Source organism: Crassostrea angulata, chromosome 2, assembly GCF_025612915.1.
Source record: "Crassostrea angulata isolate pt1a10 chromosome 2, ASM2561291v2, whole genome shotgun sequence".
Lineage (NCBI taxonomy): Eukaryota > Metazoa > Mollusca > Bivalvia > Ostreida > Ostreidae > Magallana > Magallana angulata.
Window position 1 is genome coordinate 53,620,977 of NC_069112.1, and position 15,863 is coordinate 53,636,839.

The window sequence follows — 15,863 nt, forward strand, 5'->3', positions numbered from 1 at the left end:
ACCAGAAGGTCAAGTTTGCCAAACTTGAGGTTGGAGATAAGGTGCTTGTGAGGAAAGTAGGAATTCAAGGAAAACACAAGTTGGCTGACAAGTGGGAATCTGAAGTCTACACTATTCGGAGTATTCCAAATCCTGACATCCCTGTCTTTAGAGTCAAGGGTGAATCAGGGAAAAACATTAAGACTTTGCACAGGAGTATGCTCTTGTCATTCAATGCCATTCCCTCTGAAAACATTGACATGCCTGCAGCACCAGTGTTGAAAAGGAAGAGTATAAGTCAGGATGCTGGTAGATCATGTGCAGAGGACATATCTGATGATGATAGATCAGAGGACAGCTCAGAATCAGATTCTGACTCTAGTAGTTCAGAAATCAAAACAACCAGAGTACTTAGGTCATCAAGAAACAAAGAAACTTCACTGTCTTCTATAAGACAAACTGAAATTAGCAATATTGAGACCAATACTAATCATGAGTTTTCTTCATGTCAGAACTCCAGTGTTCCAGAACCTACCGGTACCTTGAATCGGACAATTATTGATAATGAAATCGATGAAACGACAAGGTCATCGGGTCGAGTAGATGATACCACGGTTGAACAGAGTACTAGGTTATCAAACCGCAACTCTCGCGTTTTTCCGCGACGAACTGCCAGAAATCGAAAACCTCCTGATCGCTATGGAGACTGGACTTATAGGTAGTGTTTTTATCCCGTAAACTGCTTTTATGCTTCATGATTTTATGATGCAGTTTTCAGGTTTTTTAAATTCAATTCACTTATCATATTTTATGCCGACTCTCAGGGTAGAAAAAAAAATATACCATTATAAAAAAAAACAAAAAAAAAAACAAGTTCCCTGGTTTTAAAATTAATCACTATTATTTTCTGAACTATTTGATGTGGATGACTCTTATTTTTTAATGCCCTTGTTTTCTTAATTTTAAGGGTTCCCCAATTTGCATTTGTGTGTCATGATATGATGATTATCACCCATTTATTGTGTTGTTTGTCCTGCTCTGATATTAGTTGTAAAACTGTAATATTAGTGTTGTTGTGGGATTTACAATATCTGAAGAGAAAGTTATCTTCCTTGGGAGATTCTAGTGTGTTCAGGGTGGTAAATTGTTATTTTGATCTCGTGTTCAGTGTTTTTGATGTTTCACCTTTGTGATCAGACTGACTGAGGCAGCTGAATCATTTGGTGACATGTGTATTGGCTTAATTTTGCAGAAGTTGAGTTTTCATTGTTTTATTGTTTTGCTATATTCTATTACATGTATGTTGAAATTATGTTGTTTTATTTTAGTGTAAAATCATATTTCCTCTTCATGCACAATGCATTTGAGTTTAATTTCGTGAAATGTCAGGAGCCATTTCAATGAAGAGGGGGAATATGTAACCAGGTATATAATTTGTATATTAAATTACAGCGCAAGCGTGTTTGATTGGTATACGTGTTTTGAGTGAATGATTGTATGAGAGTTTAATATCTGTAACGTGGACAATGACAAGACTGGACAATAGGGCACATGACTAACTCTGCATGCACCCTTCCCCGCCAAAATCTTATACCGGACTGGCACTCTCCGCCTAGCCCTTGAACGGGTCAGAACTATAGTTGTATAGCAATATACTTAAGCATAAGGATTGTTTGTCCCGGTAAGACTTAATGTAATAAATTAAAGTCATTCTAAATTGTAATATAACTGTTTCATTTTGTTGTCTAATGTGTATGTTTGTCTGTGTCTAATTGTCTTGTCATTTGTGTCTATTCTGTGTTATTTGTTTAAGTACGAAATTTCAGGTTTATTATGTATTATTAAATATATAACAACGACCCAAGCTTGGCTTATTTCGACCACTGGCTTACATTTTAAGATTAAATGTTTTACTTACAATCTTATTATTATTAGAGTCTATTTAATAAGACTCCTTCTTAAATCCTTTATCACTTTAATTAATAAAACTTGATGTACTAATTAAACAAATGAATCAAGGTAAATTTGTTAATGCAACATTATTACAAACAATTATACCAAAAATATTCTACAACATGAACTTCAGAGTTTATTTTTTTTTCAAAAAACATCTACACAGACAAAAAACCCAGACACGAAGCATCCGGTTGGAGGAGAGGTGGGGGGGGGGGGGGGGAGTCCCCCCACATTTCCATTTTTTTTAATTTACAGACAGAAAATTGTAAAATCTTTGAGTCCCTCTCCCCCTTTTGGAGCAGGTAAAAACTGACTCGAGGTAAAAATCAGGAAAATCACAGTGAAATCGAAGTTGTAGTAGGTAGTAGGTGTTTGCATGTTCCACACCTCCATCCCCAAGGATAAGGATTTTCACGATTTGCAAACTTGTCTTTTTGCTTGAATACAGATGAGTCTCTTCCCCTCCTTCCATTCTAAAAATACCTTCCTACTTGCCTGCATTTAAATGCATTATAAACATTACTTTACAGTTATTGACCAACCATTTAAGAGTTTATACATTAGTTAAAAGATGTATGTACTCACAGGCACGTAGCATTTTTTCTCGCCCCAACCATAGTTATTAAATTTACATATGAAAAATTTAATTGAATTAACATGGAATTGCCCCCCCCCCCCCCTCCCCCAACTTTCAAAAACGATGCCGCAGTACGTGCCTGAGTCATGCACGTTAATTACTTCCCAGCATTTTCAATATTTAAGTTTAATACTTTTATATTTGTAGGTATTTTTTACGCATTGCAACATTGTATGATCAAGCAGTGCATATGTATAACTGTAAAATAATTGTCATAAATTTATCGTCGGACATTTCCTTGAAAAACAATGCTTCTTAATAATAACATTGAATTTATTGATTATTCTCAAGTACAACATTCTTTAGCGGTAATGACTTGTGCTTAGGTTCAAACACTTTTACTTCCGGTTTGCCGGAGTTGCTGACATTAAAGTTGACTAAAAACAACTCCCACAAACATCAAACTTTTTTACAGATTAAGTACCTAGCAAATGGCGTTTTTAAATAAGTTCAATAAAAAATTCAAAAGACGTATTTCTAATAAAAGATATTTTTTTGTTTCATTTCAAAGCAGCATAAATCAACAATGTTATATTGTTCAGTTGCCCAGTTGACTAAACAGCGTATGCCCGGCGTAACCTAACAGCTGACGTAAATTCGGATTTAAGGTCCGATTACTTAATGGTGTAACTAAGTTAAGCCAAAGTTTTACGCACAGTAAAATGTTAGTTGTAACTTTGGGCATAAACATGAAATGATTGCTATTTTTGTCGTTAAAAGTGTCGGTGCTGACCGTAATATTTATTTTTATAATATGGCAATCACTGCATTGTTCTGTCAATAAAGTTCCTTGCTCTTTGATCAACTTCATATGAAATTTGAAAAATTGTACAAAACTATTTAACTAGGTCAAGTACCATTGCAATTGTGTAGTCTTTAAAACTATTGAAACTTTCTTACTATGCTTCACATGTATACACATTGCTTATATTAGCACTTATATGCTAAAACTAAATGTTTAGACATACAATTGATAGTTATCAATCATTTATTTGTATTCAATGATTTGATTTTTATTTCATATTTTTAGTAAATTGAGCAATGGATAAAGCATAAATTATACTTGTACGATGTATAATAAGTGCAAAGGTGTATTTGTATAAGAAATGTGAAGCATTTTATTTTATTCCAACTTCCAGACAAAACATGTTGGAACATGATATTTAAAAATTTAAAACTCACGAAATGAATTTATTTGCTTTCATTTTCCCCTTTTTTTCATTTCATATTTGATGGGTGAAATATGCCATGCTCAGGTAGTTAAAGGTATATAACAAATGAATCTTTCTGCATTGTTAAAATGTTATCATCAAGATATAATGATAGCACCAAATGTGTTTCAGAATTTTCAAAAAGACTTTAATTCTGTTTAGATACTGGATAATATATTTATCATACAACCAAGGCAAAATACTGACGCCAGTTTTAATCGAACTTTTTTTCGTAGGTTACATACAACTACTCAAATAACCTTTAATTTATACAAAGCCTAATTTAATATACTAAATATACACCCAAGTGTACTTAGATGTTGAGTTCACCATACATCGGACACATGCATCTTTACCTTGGCTCGAACAACTTTAAACATTTACACATAAACGTGCATGTACTTTTGTATTTTCCCCCATTTTTTTCCGATATTAGAACTGATGACGTTTATTATTATTGAGAATTTTTACTATGATATTGTCAAAAATATAACAACATAGGCATCGTTAATACACCATATATAGAAACTTTGTTACAACAAAAAAACAATTTGTAATAAAAAAAATTAGCCTTGGATTTTTTCTCTCAGGGGAACACAAGACTTACAACAATCACAAAAATACAAATGACATGTTTCTATCCTTCTATCTATCTAGATAGAGGTCTTTTTCTATTTACTAAGTATCTAAAATCAATTTATCTGCAATATCTGTATGTGCATGTTCATGTGCTCGTTTTCAAGGACGTACATGTAGGACTCGCCTTAACTTAGTCCGATACTAGTATTACGATCAGGTGAACGCCTCTTAGTGAAAGGCAATTTACACTGGACTAAATTTTGATGAACGCCCCGAGGCCTAACTTAAGTTTCGTTGTATCTTAAGCTTTCTAATGTTTTATTCCCTAAAAGGTATTGAAATCTGTAATGCCCATAATTCTGGAGATTGCACTTTACTTTGAAGTGTGTCATACCCGTTAAGTGTTTTATAAACAAGAGTTGCATTTACTAAGCGTTTTTTTTTTCTTCTTAATATCCCTTTATCATCATAATTATTAATCTCTGCATAAATGTGTTCAATTTGCTTTATAAATGTATTTTTATGCATACAGATCTTTGAAAGTATTTTTGTAGTTCATGTAAACGGTGTTGTTTATATGTTTAAAATTTATTGTTCAAGTTATTCAGTTAAACCTTAAATTGTTGTTTGTTTGTTTGGTGTTTTTTTCAGATCATACTCAAAATATACAGAGAATGGCAGGCTTTTTTGTCTATGTATCCAACACAACCTCTAAAGACAATGGCTATCTCTGTTATCATGATGAATCAGCCGACCAAAATATGTTGTCATTGGACCACCACATCAACTGTTCTCTTCAAGGACGACACGTTATCTACTACAATGAACGTAGACATGGTGTTCAGTATCCTAACTTCTATTCAAAATATGCTTTTAATGAACTGTGTGAAGTAGAGGTATATGGTAAGTAGAGATATCTCTATTATATAAAAAAAACAATTAACTGAATGAAAACTATTTTAATTTAAACTAAAACATCATGACTAAGTGTTTCTCAGGTATTATTATCATTTTATAAGTACTCTCGTAGAATAAAAAAAATCTTCAGCATACAATAATAATTTATCTTCTTTTCTTACTCATAAATTAGGGTGTAATGGAACATATGGAGACGATTGCTTTTATCCATGCCCAAGAAATTGCCAAGACAGGAGTTGTGACACCGATACTGGCCACTGTTCTAGTTGTGTCTCAGGATACAAGGGTCCAATGTGTAACCAGGGTATTTTTTAAGAATAAATCCCCTTTTAATGCTTTGGTGCTCTGGGTTTTGTTATATATTTGATGGATTTCTTTTCAATTTTTAAAAATCAGAAGAATACATATTGAATATTTACCGATAAGATTTGCAATGCACTTTGTTAATATCTAAGATGTTAAGCAATGCAACTGCGTTGCCATAACTAACTGTATTTATCGATTATGTTATATAAAAAAAAAATAACAAGGTATTTTATTTTAAGATTACGATCGTAATGTATATTTTAAGTTCATTCAGTATCTGTTGTCTGAGTGTGTTTTAAACTCAAAATTCTTTCTTACATTTTATATTTTATTTGTAGAGTGTGATAAAGGAAGATATGGAATAAAATGTCAATATAACTGCAGCCGCCATTGTGAAGAAGAATTTCATTGTTATCATACCAACGGATTGTGTTTAAATGGATGCGCTCCTGGTTATAAAGGACCTTTCTGCAATATTTGTAAGTATGTATATGTACTAGCTATGAAGTAACATATAGTGATACAGTAACAGTTAATAGAATAAAATTGCATTAGTGGTTAGAACTTAGATTATAAATGGTATTAGTAATTTAATCACCAACAATGTATGTAGCCATTCTTTTTAGATACAGTTTAAGATAAGATCGCTAATGGTCAAAATTCTCATCCACTACTGGCCTAAAATTGAAAAAAAGAACGCAAAACAAGTACTCAATTGGCTTATTATGTGGTATAATATTGCTTTAGACTCGTGGTTCTTTAATGGTTAAATCATATCATTATTGGTCAGAGTTCTGATAGCTTTTGTAAATTTATATCACTAATGGATATCATATCATTAAATGTTAATACACAGCTACTTTTTTACATCAAAGTTTTATGGTTAACATTGTGTGGCTGATAGGAAAGAAAAATAGCAATAAAAACTAAGTTTACATAACAAGAAGATGTATCCTTGTAGTTGAGAAACTCGCCTGTCAAACTCCGAAACCTTTACATTATTGTAAGCACAGTATTTTATTCCCTCAAATCCGACACTTACAAAATAACTTTATTATTATTATAAATCCACATAAATGTAAACAAAATAGTATTGCATTCTGAATAATCTGGCATGTATCTCTAATTATAACTCGAGTGGTTTGTTGTTTCTTTAATTTATAAGTATTTGAGAATTAAAATTAATACGAACTTAGGATTTTGTTTAATGTCAAAATTAATAGGTTTGAGGTGTGAAAATGTTTTGCAATGACTGAATTGAAAATTTTAGTTATTAAACTGTCAACTCACTCTTTTTATCAATATATAATTTAAAGTATTATGACTAGTTTTGTTAAATTGAAAAAAAAATGACAACAAACCGTCACACAATCTAAAAACCCATAAAACGAAATACAAATTCAAAGAGCAGAGCAACATGGACCTCCAAAAAGATAGAGGTAGGATCAGGTGCCTAGGAGGAGTGAGTATCCTCTGCTGACAGATCACACCCACCGTGTGCTCTTTGTCGTTATTTGGAAAACAAACCCTGAAAAGTCCGTAGACAATTTGGTGATTAATTATGGTCTAACAATTAGTATGAAAAACGTCAGTCAGCATGCGACCCAGTGGACGATTGTATTTGCTGAAAAGGTTGTTGTATCGACCATAGAACTTAAGATAAGATGACTTCAAACGAGACTGTTGATAGTCCTGTTTTATCAACTTGTCAGTAGCTTGCCTCGCCTTAGAAACTGTTCATACGAAGAGCATGCCCTTGCGTATCGATTAAGTGAGACAAAAACACCAAATGCTGGTGATGAAGGTATACTGCTACATATGTAAGGATAGTTGGCTATAGAAAAATTGAAGTCATCGCGTTTATCATAAAGTTTTGTTGCTAGGTTACCATCAATGTCCATTTCCAGTGAGATATCCAAATATGAAACAGATGACTCAGACACTGTGGTATTTTTTTTTACGTTCACTGTGATATATACTCAGTTTCGATTTCTGAAATGTATACACAATATATTAATTTAGTAACTTTGCATTAGCGAAGAGACAATTTGTTTAAAAATACTGCTGCTACTATGACACCGCATCTTTTAAAAAATTATAGTTTAATGCTTTTGTAAACAATTAATTCACTTTCTGTAATTACAAATGTAATATCTCAAATTCACCAGTTTACAATATGCCATTGGGTAAGTTCAAAGAAATGAAAGAGCCAATGTAACGGCCATAACATTGAATTTTGATTTTCGCTTTTACGATGCACTTGAACATCTGTGGCGTCATTTTAAAACTCATACTAGAACCTGTCTGTGTCAGCGTGTAATAAATATCTTTGCTTTCTCTACACTATACAAACAAAAATGAGTGGAATGTTAATACTTATTTATGACTTCTGAATGTAATTTAGTTTACACTACTATATCAGTTAATACATATACTGTTGCAAAGATATATATTTTGTTTAAATTTCCTCGTTTTACTTTCCTGTATATCATAAGAACAATACATACATTTCTAAATATTTGTGTTTTGTTATCTATACTACTATATTAAAATAATAGACTCGGATTTTTGGTCTTTAATACCGAGAAATCGGAAGAATACTGTCTTTTGTTTTATGTATTTAAACATCATTGGTACTTGAAGATTACCAATTTGTTTCCATTTTTTCTCAGTTAAGCTTCGCTAATTAATAATCTACGAAAATTCCTCACAAAACCCCGGAAATCACCTGGATATTTTTGGATTTTACAATCTTGCGCTCGCACAATACATTCACGCTACAGGGATATCTAGTTTATGTTTCCACAATATCACATTTACATGAATAAACTCAGAAATAATACTACAAATACGGGTAAATTTTCATTGTACTTTAAATATATATTATGTTTATATGTATTAATGATTTCTGTTGAGAGAAAGTGTAAAATAACAAATATATATTTCAACTAAGTACTTAATTTTGTCTTCGTGATGACAAAAAATATTTGATTACATGCAAAAAAGTTACATTATATTTGTTAGGAGAGTGAAGAGAGAATATGTTTTTATTTTTTAAATGAATAATGTCCTTTGGACCCAGTTTTACAAAAAAAAATACGTGTACGTTGGTAAAAAGGTGTTGAATTCTTCCATTCAATGGATTAAAATTTCTAGTTCATAGGTATTTGCAGTCTCAAAAAGGTTTTTTGTGATGAATTTGATTGTTATTTTCAATGCAACTTCATTTACTTTTTCCTAAGTCGTTCCGGAGAGATTCTGCAATTTCCTGTTACATTACGGGTATAAGGGAGGCATTCTAACTGTGGTTAGGGCCTTTCCCGAGACAGATAATTCAAACTAAGAAAAGTGCAGTGAAATTAATAGCATTATTGTAGGTTTATATCTTTGTTATGTAAATAAGGTGTTTCAATGTACCTATTCAGTAAATGCCCGATACGCAATGTCAACCCCTGCACGCACGGGTCAAAGTCTAGTATTTTGAAAAACAAAAGACTTTTACTATTTCAGCATGCGAGGAACCATATTTTGGCATTGATTGTTTACAGATGTGCAGTAATTGTTTAAACCAATCCTGCTATCAAGAAACTGGCGTATGTAAGTTCCAGGTAATGCATATGGATTAATTGCTCGATTTATTCGATAAAAAATTAAAAACACAAACTTGATAAAGCAAAAAGACCTGAACACATTTCATTCATATATTAGTATGATACACCTTGGCAAATGTAACACAACATTACTTATCTTTAATGTTTCAGGCCATGGAAAACACTGGTACCGATGACGGCGTACAAACTGCATATATAGTCGGGGGAAGCCTTGGTGTTGTTGTCGTTGCTGTTATCATCGTTGTCGGATTAATCATATACATGCGGTAAACTTTTTTTTTATTTTAAAGACTTGAATATTTAATTGTTAGATTAGTGTTTAATCGTTTGGAACATTTTTAGATACGTATTGAATTTTTTTTTATCATTTATATTAATTGGTCCTTAATCATGAATTCATTCATTAATCTATTAATAGAAAATCAAACAATTTGAACTATACTTTTTAAACGGAAACATGGAAATAAATTACTAGTAAATGATCTCATTTTTCTAGTAATCGGTTCGTTATCTAAAACGATTTTTCTGTTCTATAATCGACAAATGAATTGTTTTGAAGTTTTTTTTAAAACAATTGTTAAGTTACCAAACGTATTTTGTCAAAATTGCCATGCTTTAAATTTGCATTTACAATATGTTGTACTGTAATACTATACCAATGAATGTAGAACCCAAAGTGCCTCTCGAAACCAGCTGGAATCTTCAAATAAGAACAATTCTAACACCGTGACAATCAATAGTAAGAATGATATGCGATTTTCAAACTTACTATTCCTGAAATCGATATGCTTTAGCGATATTTAAAATGACATAAAGAAATGTTTGAAAATTTGAAAATCATTATTACTTTCAGATATATCTGAGTCAAACTTGACAAACATTTACCAGAATATTAATGTAGAAAATAGCAAGGCTGTGAAACGTATTAGAAAATCACCAGCTACAAGGGAACTAAGTAGAGAATCAAGAGATGACGATGTTGACATTGATGAAAAAATTCACAACGAAAACCCTTACGGAGATGTGTATGCTAACCAAAAACAAATACCTGATATCTTGATAAAAGATTTGGAGAAGGAAATACATGAAAAATCGAAGAAAGAAAACGATGGTTTTAATAAGGAATACGCGGTGTTTATCACATATTTGTTTCATTTTACCATGCCTCTAATGTCATCCACGTAGATCTTTGTACAAAAGATATCACCATTCTTCTATTGAGGTCAAAAACAAATAAAGCATACATTATTACCATGTACATGTATTAGCTTTTGATACTAGTTTATAACATATAGTTGAATACTTCGTTTCATTTCAGACACTTTTATACGGGGAAAGACACCCATGCTATGTTGGAAAACTTCCTGAAAACATTACCAAAAACAGATTCAAGACAACTTTTCCTTGTAAGTATATTTATTATCAAAAATACACTTTAAAGCAACACGATGTATATTTTTTTATCATTTTCATCTTTGATGACATATTGTGTCGTTTTAAATCTCAGAACCTTTTTTAATCATTTTAGCATTGTACTAATTATTGGGTTGTTTCCAAATTAATTTTAGACGACCATTCTAGAGTGATTCTGGTGAACACACATTCGGACTACATCAACGCAAGCTTTATCGATGTATGTATATGATAGAAACTTGTAACGATTTAAAAAAAAATTTCAGTTCATTTTTGAAAACAAAATATGATATTTTTTAAACTTAATCACTTTTTAGGGTTTAAAAAAAGAAAAGGCATACATTGCAACACAAGGTATGTATTTCCTCCGAATATTCTTTTGGTTTGGCACAAAGACTACTGAATATGAAAAATCGCAATTTCGTGCATCGGAAGATAAAGAACCTCTTTTTTTAAAAGGACCTAAACCGACCACAATCTCCGACTTTTGGTCCATGGTATTACAGGAGAACATTGGTCAAATTGTAATGTTAACAAATTTGAAAGAAGGAACAAAGGTAAACAGTATGTTATTGTAATTTATCACTGAGTGTAATAGATGTAAATGTCATTGTCTCTTGAAATTTATCGTTAAATAACCACCCATTCTTTTTAGTTAAAAAGTGCACAATATTGGCCAGATTTACATGAAACCATTACTTGTGAGAGAACCACCTTACATACCACTGAAGAACAACAGTATGCTCAGTATGTTGTTCGAAAAATAAAAATATCACACGCAACGGTAAGTGAGAGTTTTAATCTTTAGTTGTTATAATTAATCTTCTATTAAACTACATGTGTATAACTCAATGCGTAATTTGTAGTTTGATCTGAGAAATCGTTAGAAATAACTACACTATCATAGTAATGGACGTTTTTAATAATTACAAACTCTCAACCAATATTGCCACATTATTTAAATTTCTCCTAATAAAACACGTACATGTATTTGCTAACTGTCGTGTTTTAGCTCAATGACAGTAGAACAATAAATCAATACCACTATACTGCCTGGCCGGATCACGGTACACCAGAGCCACTTTGCCTTTTACTTTTCCATGATCACGTGATTAGAACAAAACCAGGAAGACAAAATGGCCCAACATTGGTTCATTGCAGGTATTCGATAGACATTTAAAAACTTGAACTACGTAAGCTTTTCTTATAAAACAAATCATTTTTTTTATATTGTTTAAGCTCTTTGCGTTATAGTATATTTGCATTAGTGGCAGATGTTAACAAATTTACTTTTTATAACGTCTTTTTGACTATTGAAAAAAACGACGCAGTATTTGTTATCTAGATTTCCATTATATCAGTGAAATTAGGAACAAACACTTCAATTTCTTTACTTATATTTGTTTTTTAATTAAATTAAATTTGTGTTTCGCCAAGTGCTGGAATAGGCAGAACCGGAACGTATATAGCAATAGATGTTCTGTTTGAGGCAGGCAAAACGGAGAAAAAAATAAACATTGCGGAATACGTCAAGAAAATGAGACAAAATCGCATGAATATGGTCCAGACTTTTGTAAGTTCAAAACATACGTTTGTTTAAAAAAAAAATTTAACGTAGTTAAAAATATTAATTTCATTTTTCAGTGTCAAGAAATATTTTGTATTTTCGAGAATTACAAGCACATTGTTTTTATGCAATCTAAAGACTAAATTTTGTTTTAGGAACAATACAAGACAATATTTTTGACTCTCAATGAAATGTTTAACGCACCAGCAGCTGTTCTTACTAAAACGGAATATCTACAAAAGTTACAAAAACAAAACAAAAATATGCTTGGAAAGGAATTTCAGGTGATTTTTTTCCCATTTTTTGTTACAAAATTATCGCTGTATACATTAAAGTTCAAAATTTGCCATTTTTCTGGTAAAGAGATAACATTAAAATTATTATTTTGACTCAAGAGATCTGCATCCCTTTTTTTCTAAAAGTTTGTGACATTTCGGTTTTCTATTTTAGATACCATTTAGTTTAATTCTGTAGTTGAACTTTTCTCAAGACTCTTTGATACCACTGACTGTGAAAATGGTGTCAGCTATATGTAATTCATAAAATACATGTTCATTTTCAAACACCTTTATTAATGCATTGTAATGTACAAATCTTATATATACATGTATCTCAGAGACTTCTGTCTGTCCGGCCTCACTACGCAGAAACCGACTACAAGATGTCCTCACATGTTCATGGTGTTCGATCGGCAATTCGTCCTCGTATGTTGTTTGTTTTTTTACAATTCATCTTAGTGAGTGCAAAGTATACAAAAATATTTTTATAATTGCCAACTACAATGAAAAGTTAGAAAATTATCGTGTGAAATAGATAACATATGTAATGAAAATTTGTAATGAGGTTAAGTCCATTCTTACATTTTAGTTGACAAATACATCATTTACCTGACATCGAATGTTCCAAAACGTGGAAGCTACATTAATGCCATCGTTGTACCAGTAAGTGTTAAAATTTCATAATTTAAACTTTTTCCTCAAAAATATTATTCCAAACATAATAATAAAGAGTAAACATTCAATAATATGTAATAATGTAATATAAAACATGTACTTGCACCTTCTTGATTTTTTTTACAGTCTTTCATTAATCAGAATGCATTTATAATCACCCATTTCCCGGCACCAGGGGACACTGTGGACTTCCTTCGACTGATCACTGACCATGACTGTGAACTAGTTGTTAGCACAGAACCTCTGCATGAAGTTGAATCGGTACGAATATTGCATTACATATACTTAACTTTTCAATTAGACCAAAACGCTGCTACAAATGTTCATAACCTTTACCAAAAAATAAATAAATAGTGCCTGTAGTACTTAAAAATAAAAAGAAGTACAACACTTAATGTGTAAATATAAGCTAGGGCCTTGTGTTTCAGACAAATCAATGGTTGCCAACCTCGACTACATCAAAAGCTGTTTCTCCATTTACAATTCACTTACAGCAAGATCACAAATCGGAGATAAAGAGTTGTACAATTGATATTGCTCAAAATGAAGTGAGTATTCGAGGCAGTTGCTACACATAATATGGGACTAATATGGAGAAAAGTAGCAACGTGCAATTAAAACAGTCAAGTTTTTGTACTTTATACTATCTTTTTCTAGAAAAGCAACGAGACCTGGTCGGTCAACGTAATACAGCCTTCCTCTGTATTGACATTGGATAATTCACAGACAATTTCTCAGATTCTAGGTTTGGTGTCGTTTACACAAAATATTAAAACCAACAATCCCATTGTCGTCGTCAGCCGGTAAGAGGACATTCAATATACTTTGGAAATAATTAAGCAATAAAATACTGAAAGATATATCTCATTTGTAACGTATTTTGTTCAGTTCATGATTAAAATTATTAGGAAATACAAATATCATAAAATGAGTATAGCCTATATCGTAACCTTTGAGAAATGTTGTCCCATATATTATTATTAGAGTATTTTTGTTTGATTAATCTCTTTTATAAATAAACAAATCTTTTCTAAAGCATCTTAGATAACATGTGTTATCGTAAATTCAGTTTACTATCAATACTTAAACCTATCGTGTACAAGACATAGAATACGTGTATTATCTTTTTTGTAATAACAAGTGATGGGGCTGCTTTTTGTGGCGTGTTCTGTGCTGTATACAACCTGATTCAACAGCTAACAATGGACGAGGCGATAGACGTGTTTTCTGTGGTCAGACTCCTACAAACAAGACGTCCTGAACTGTGCTCATCCTTGGTAACTTTTTTTGTAACTCTTTTTTCTTGCAAGAAACACAATATGAAAATAGTATAAAATTTAAATTAAACACATCTCCTTATAAAAGCAACTGTTAATACAATATTAATGCATGGTGAGAGCACGGTGATCGAACAGTAAGAGCACTGTGAGCGAGCAGTAAGCGAACTATGCAATAACGGTGAGCGCGCACTTAACTGAATTTGGTGAGCAATTTTTAACGGTGAGCGATGAGCGAACACAGAGCGCAAACGCCTCGCAAAGAAAAAGGTGAACGCTACGTGAATGGAAGATGACCAATTTATTCGGAGTGCCTTTAGAGTTATCCTTACATTGTGTTGCGTCCGTAATCAGGAAAAAATAGTATATGAACAAAATATATGTATTATCATCAGCCTTAAGATATTTCAATCTGACAGAACTATAAGTGAACGCTGAACATATAGTGAGCGCAAGCTCAACGCTTTGTGAGCGCACACTGGGCGCAAACTGGGCGCTTTGTGAACGGTAAGCGCGAACAGAACGGAGCGGCGCGAAGAGCGCAAGTAACCGTACAGTGAAGAAACTGTGAGCCTACTGTGAGCGCTCGGTGATCGCAAAAAAAGTACAAACATACAGACATATGTGCGAATTTGATTAGCAAAGTTAATCAATCTGATATATTGTTGTAATACTACACTATTAAGGATTTTCACAAAGTAAATATGCACTACCATTGCTATTTAAAAATCAATCTTGTGAAAAATGTGTGTTTAAAAAAACCAAATGTTTGAATTAAAATTCAAACTTGAAATGTTCTTTTTTTTAATTTAATAACAGGAAGAGTATGGTATGATCCACGACACCTTGAAGAGTTTCATACAGTCGCAAACTGGAGAAAATGTGTACTATAACCAGTAGTTTAACCATGTAAAATTAGATTTCAATAATTTAAAGTGATGTTGATCATGTTACGCAAATAACAAAGGTGCTTAATACAAACAACAAAGCAGCTTAATACAAACATAAAAAACAATGTAAAATATTGAGATAAAAGTTTACAAGTACTTAACGTTCACCATCAAAATAATGTTACTGTAAAATTATGTTATTATATGCATGAGTTTGTTTCATTTTTTTTTTAATTTCTTTAGTCTTGTATTGCTAATATGAACTTATGTCAGTTAATTTTAACATTAGATCAGAATTAAATTGTATGTATTTTAGTACTAAGCAATGCCTTATAAACAGTTTTATAAATAACAGCATTTAATAAAACAAGTGTTATGCATAAATGGTTATATTTGTTAGATTGCTTTAAGACAGAAAACAAATTCCATTCTATATGTGCCGGTAAAAATCTATATAAGAGGTTGCAGACGTTTAATTTAGCATGTTAATATCGTAATTAAGATGTGAATATACACATATTAAAACAAACAACCTAACAATAAAAAAATAATATAAAGTTAACGAA

General features: G+C 31.8%; 1 protein-coding gene across 1 annotated transcript; it reads left to right on the forward strand.

Annotated features, from left to right (window-relative positions):
- Window positions 1-9,348: 9,348 nt before the first annotated feature.
- Window positions 9,349-15,468, forward strand: LOC128170565 (receptor-type tyrosine-protein phosphatase S-like). Its single transcript, XM_052836350.1, has 18 exons — window positions 9,349-9,463; window positions 9,866-9,936; window positions 10,051-10,328; window positions 10,516-10,603; window positions 10,766-10,830; window positions 10,928-10,964; window positions 11,070-11,167; window positions 11,266-11,394; window positions 11,623-11,771; window positions 12,048-12,183; window positions 12,333-12,461; window positions 12,794-12,881; window positions 13,045-13,118; window positions 13,257-13,391; window positions 13,559-13,678; window positions 13,788-13,933; window positions 14,272-14,407; window positions 15,227-15,468. The coding sequence occupies exons 1-18, from the start codon at window positions 9,351-9,353 to the stop codon at window positions 15,305-15,307; spliced, it is 2,073 nt and encodes a 690-aa protein (XP_052692310.1). The 5' UTR covers window positions 9,349-9,350; the 3' UTR covers window positions 15,308-15,468.
- Window positions 15,469-15,863: the final 395 nt, after the last annotated feature.

What these genes read in the sequence shown, in the direction of transcription:
- LOC128170565 (XM_052836350.1), top strand. Translation starts at nt 9,351, where the DNA reads ATGGAAAACACTGGTACCGATGACGGCGTACAAACTGCATATATAGTC. An exon ending in GGATTAATCATATACATGCG is followed by an intron (nt 9,464 to 9,865) that starts GTAAACTTTTTT and finishes CAATGAATGTAG; the next exon opens with AACCCAAAGTGCCTCTCGAA. An exon ending in TAAAAATATCACACGCAACG is followed by an intron (nt 11,395 to 11,622) that starts GTAAGTGAGAGT and finishes GTCGTGTTTTAG; the next exon opens with CTCAATGACAGTAGAACAAT.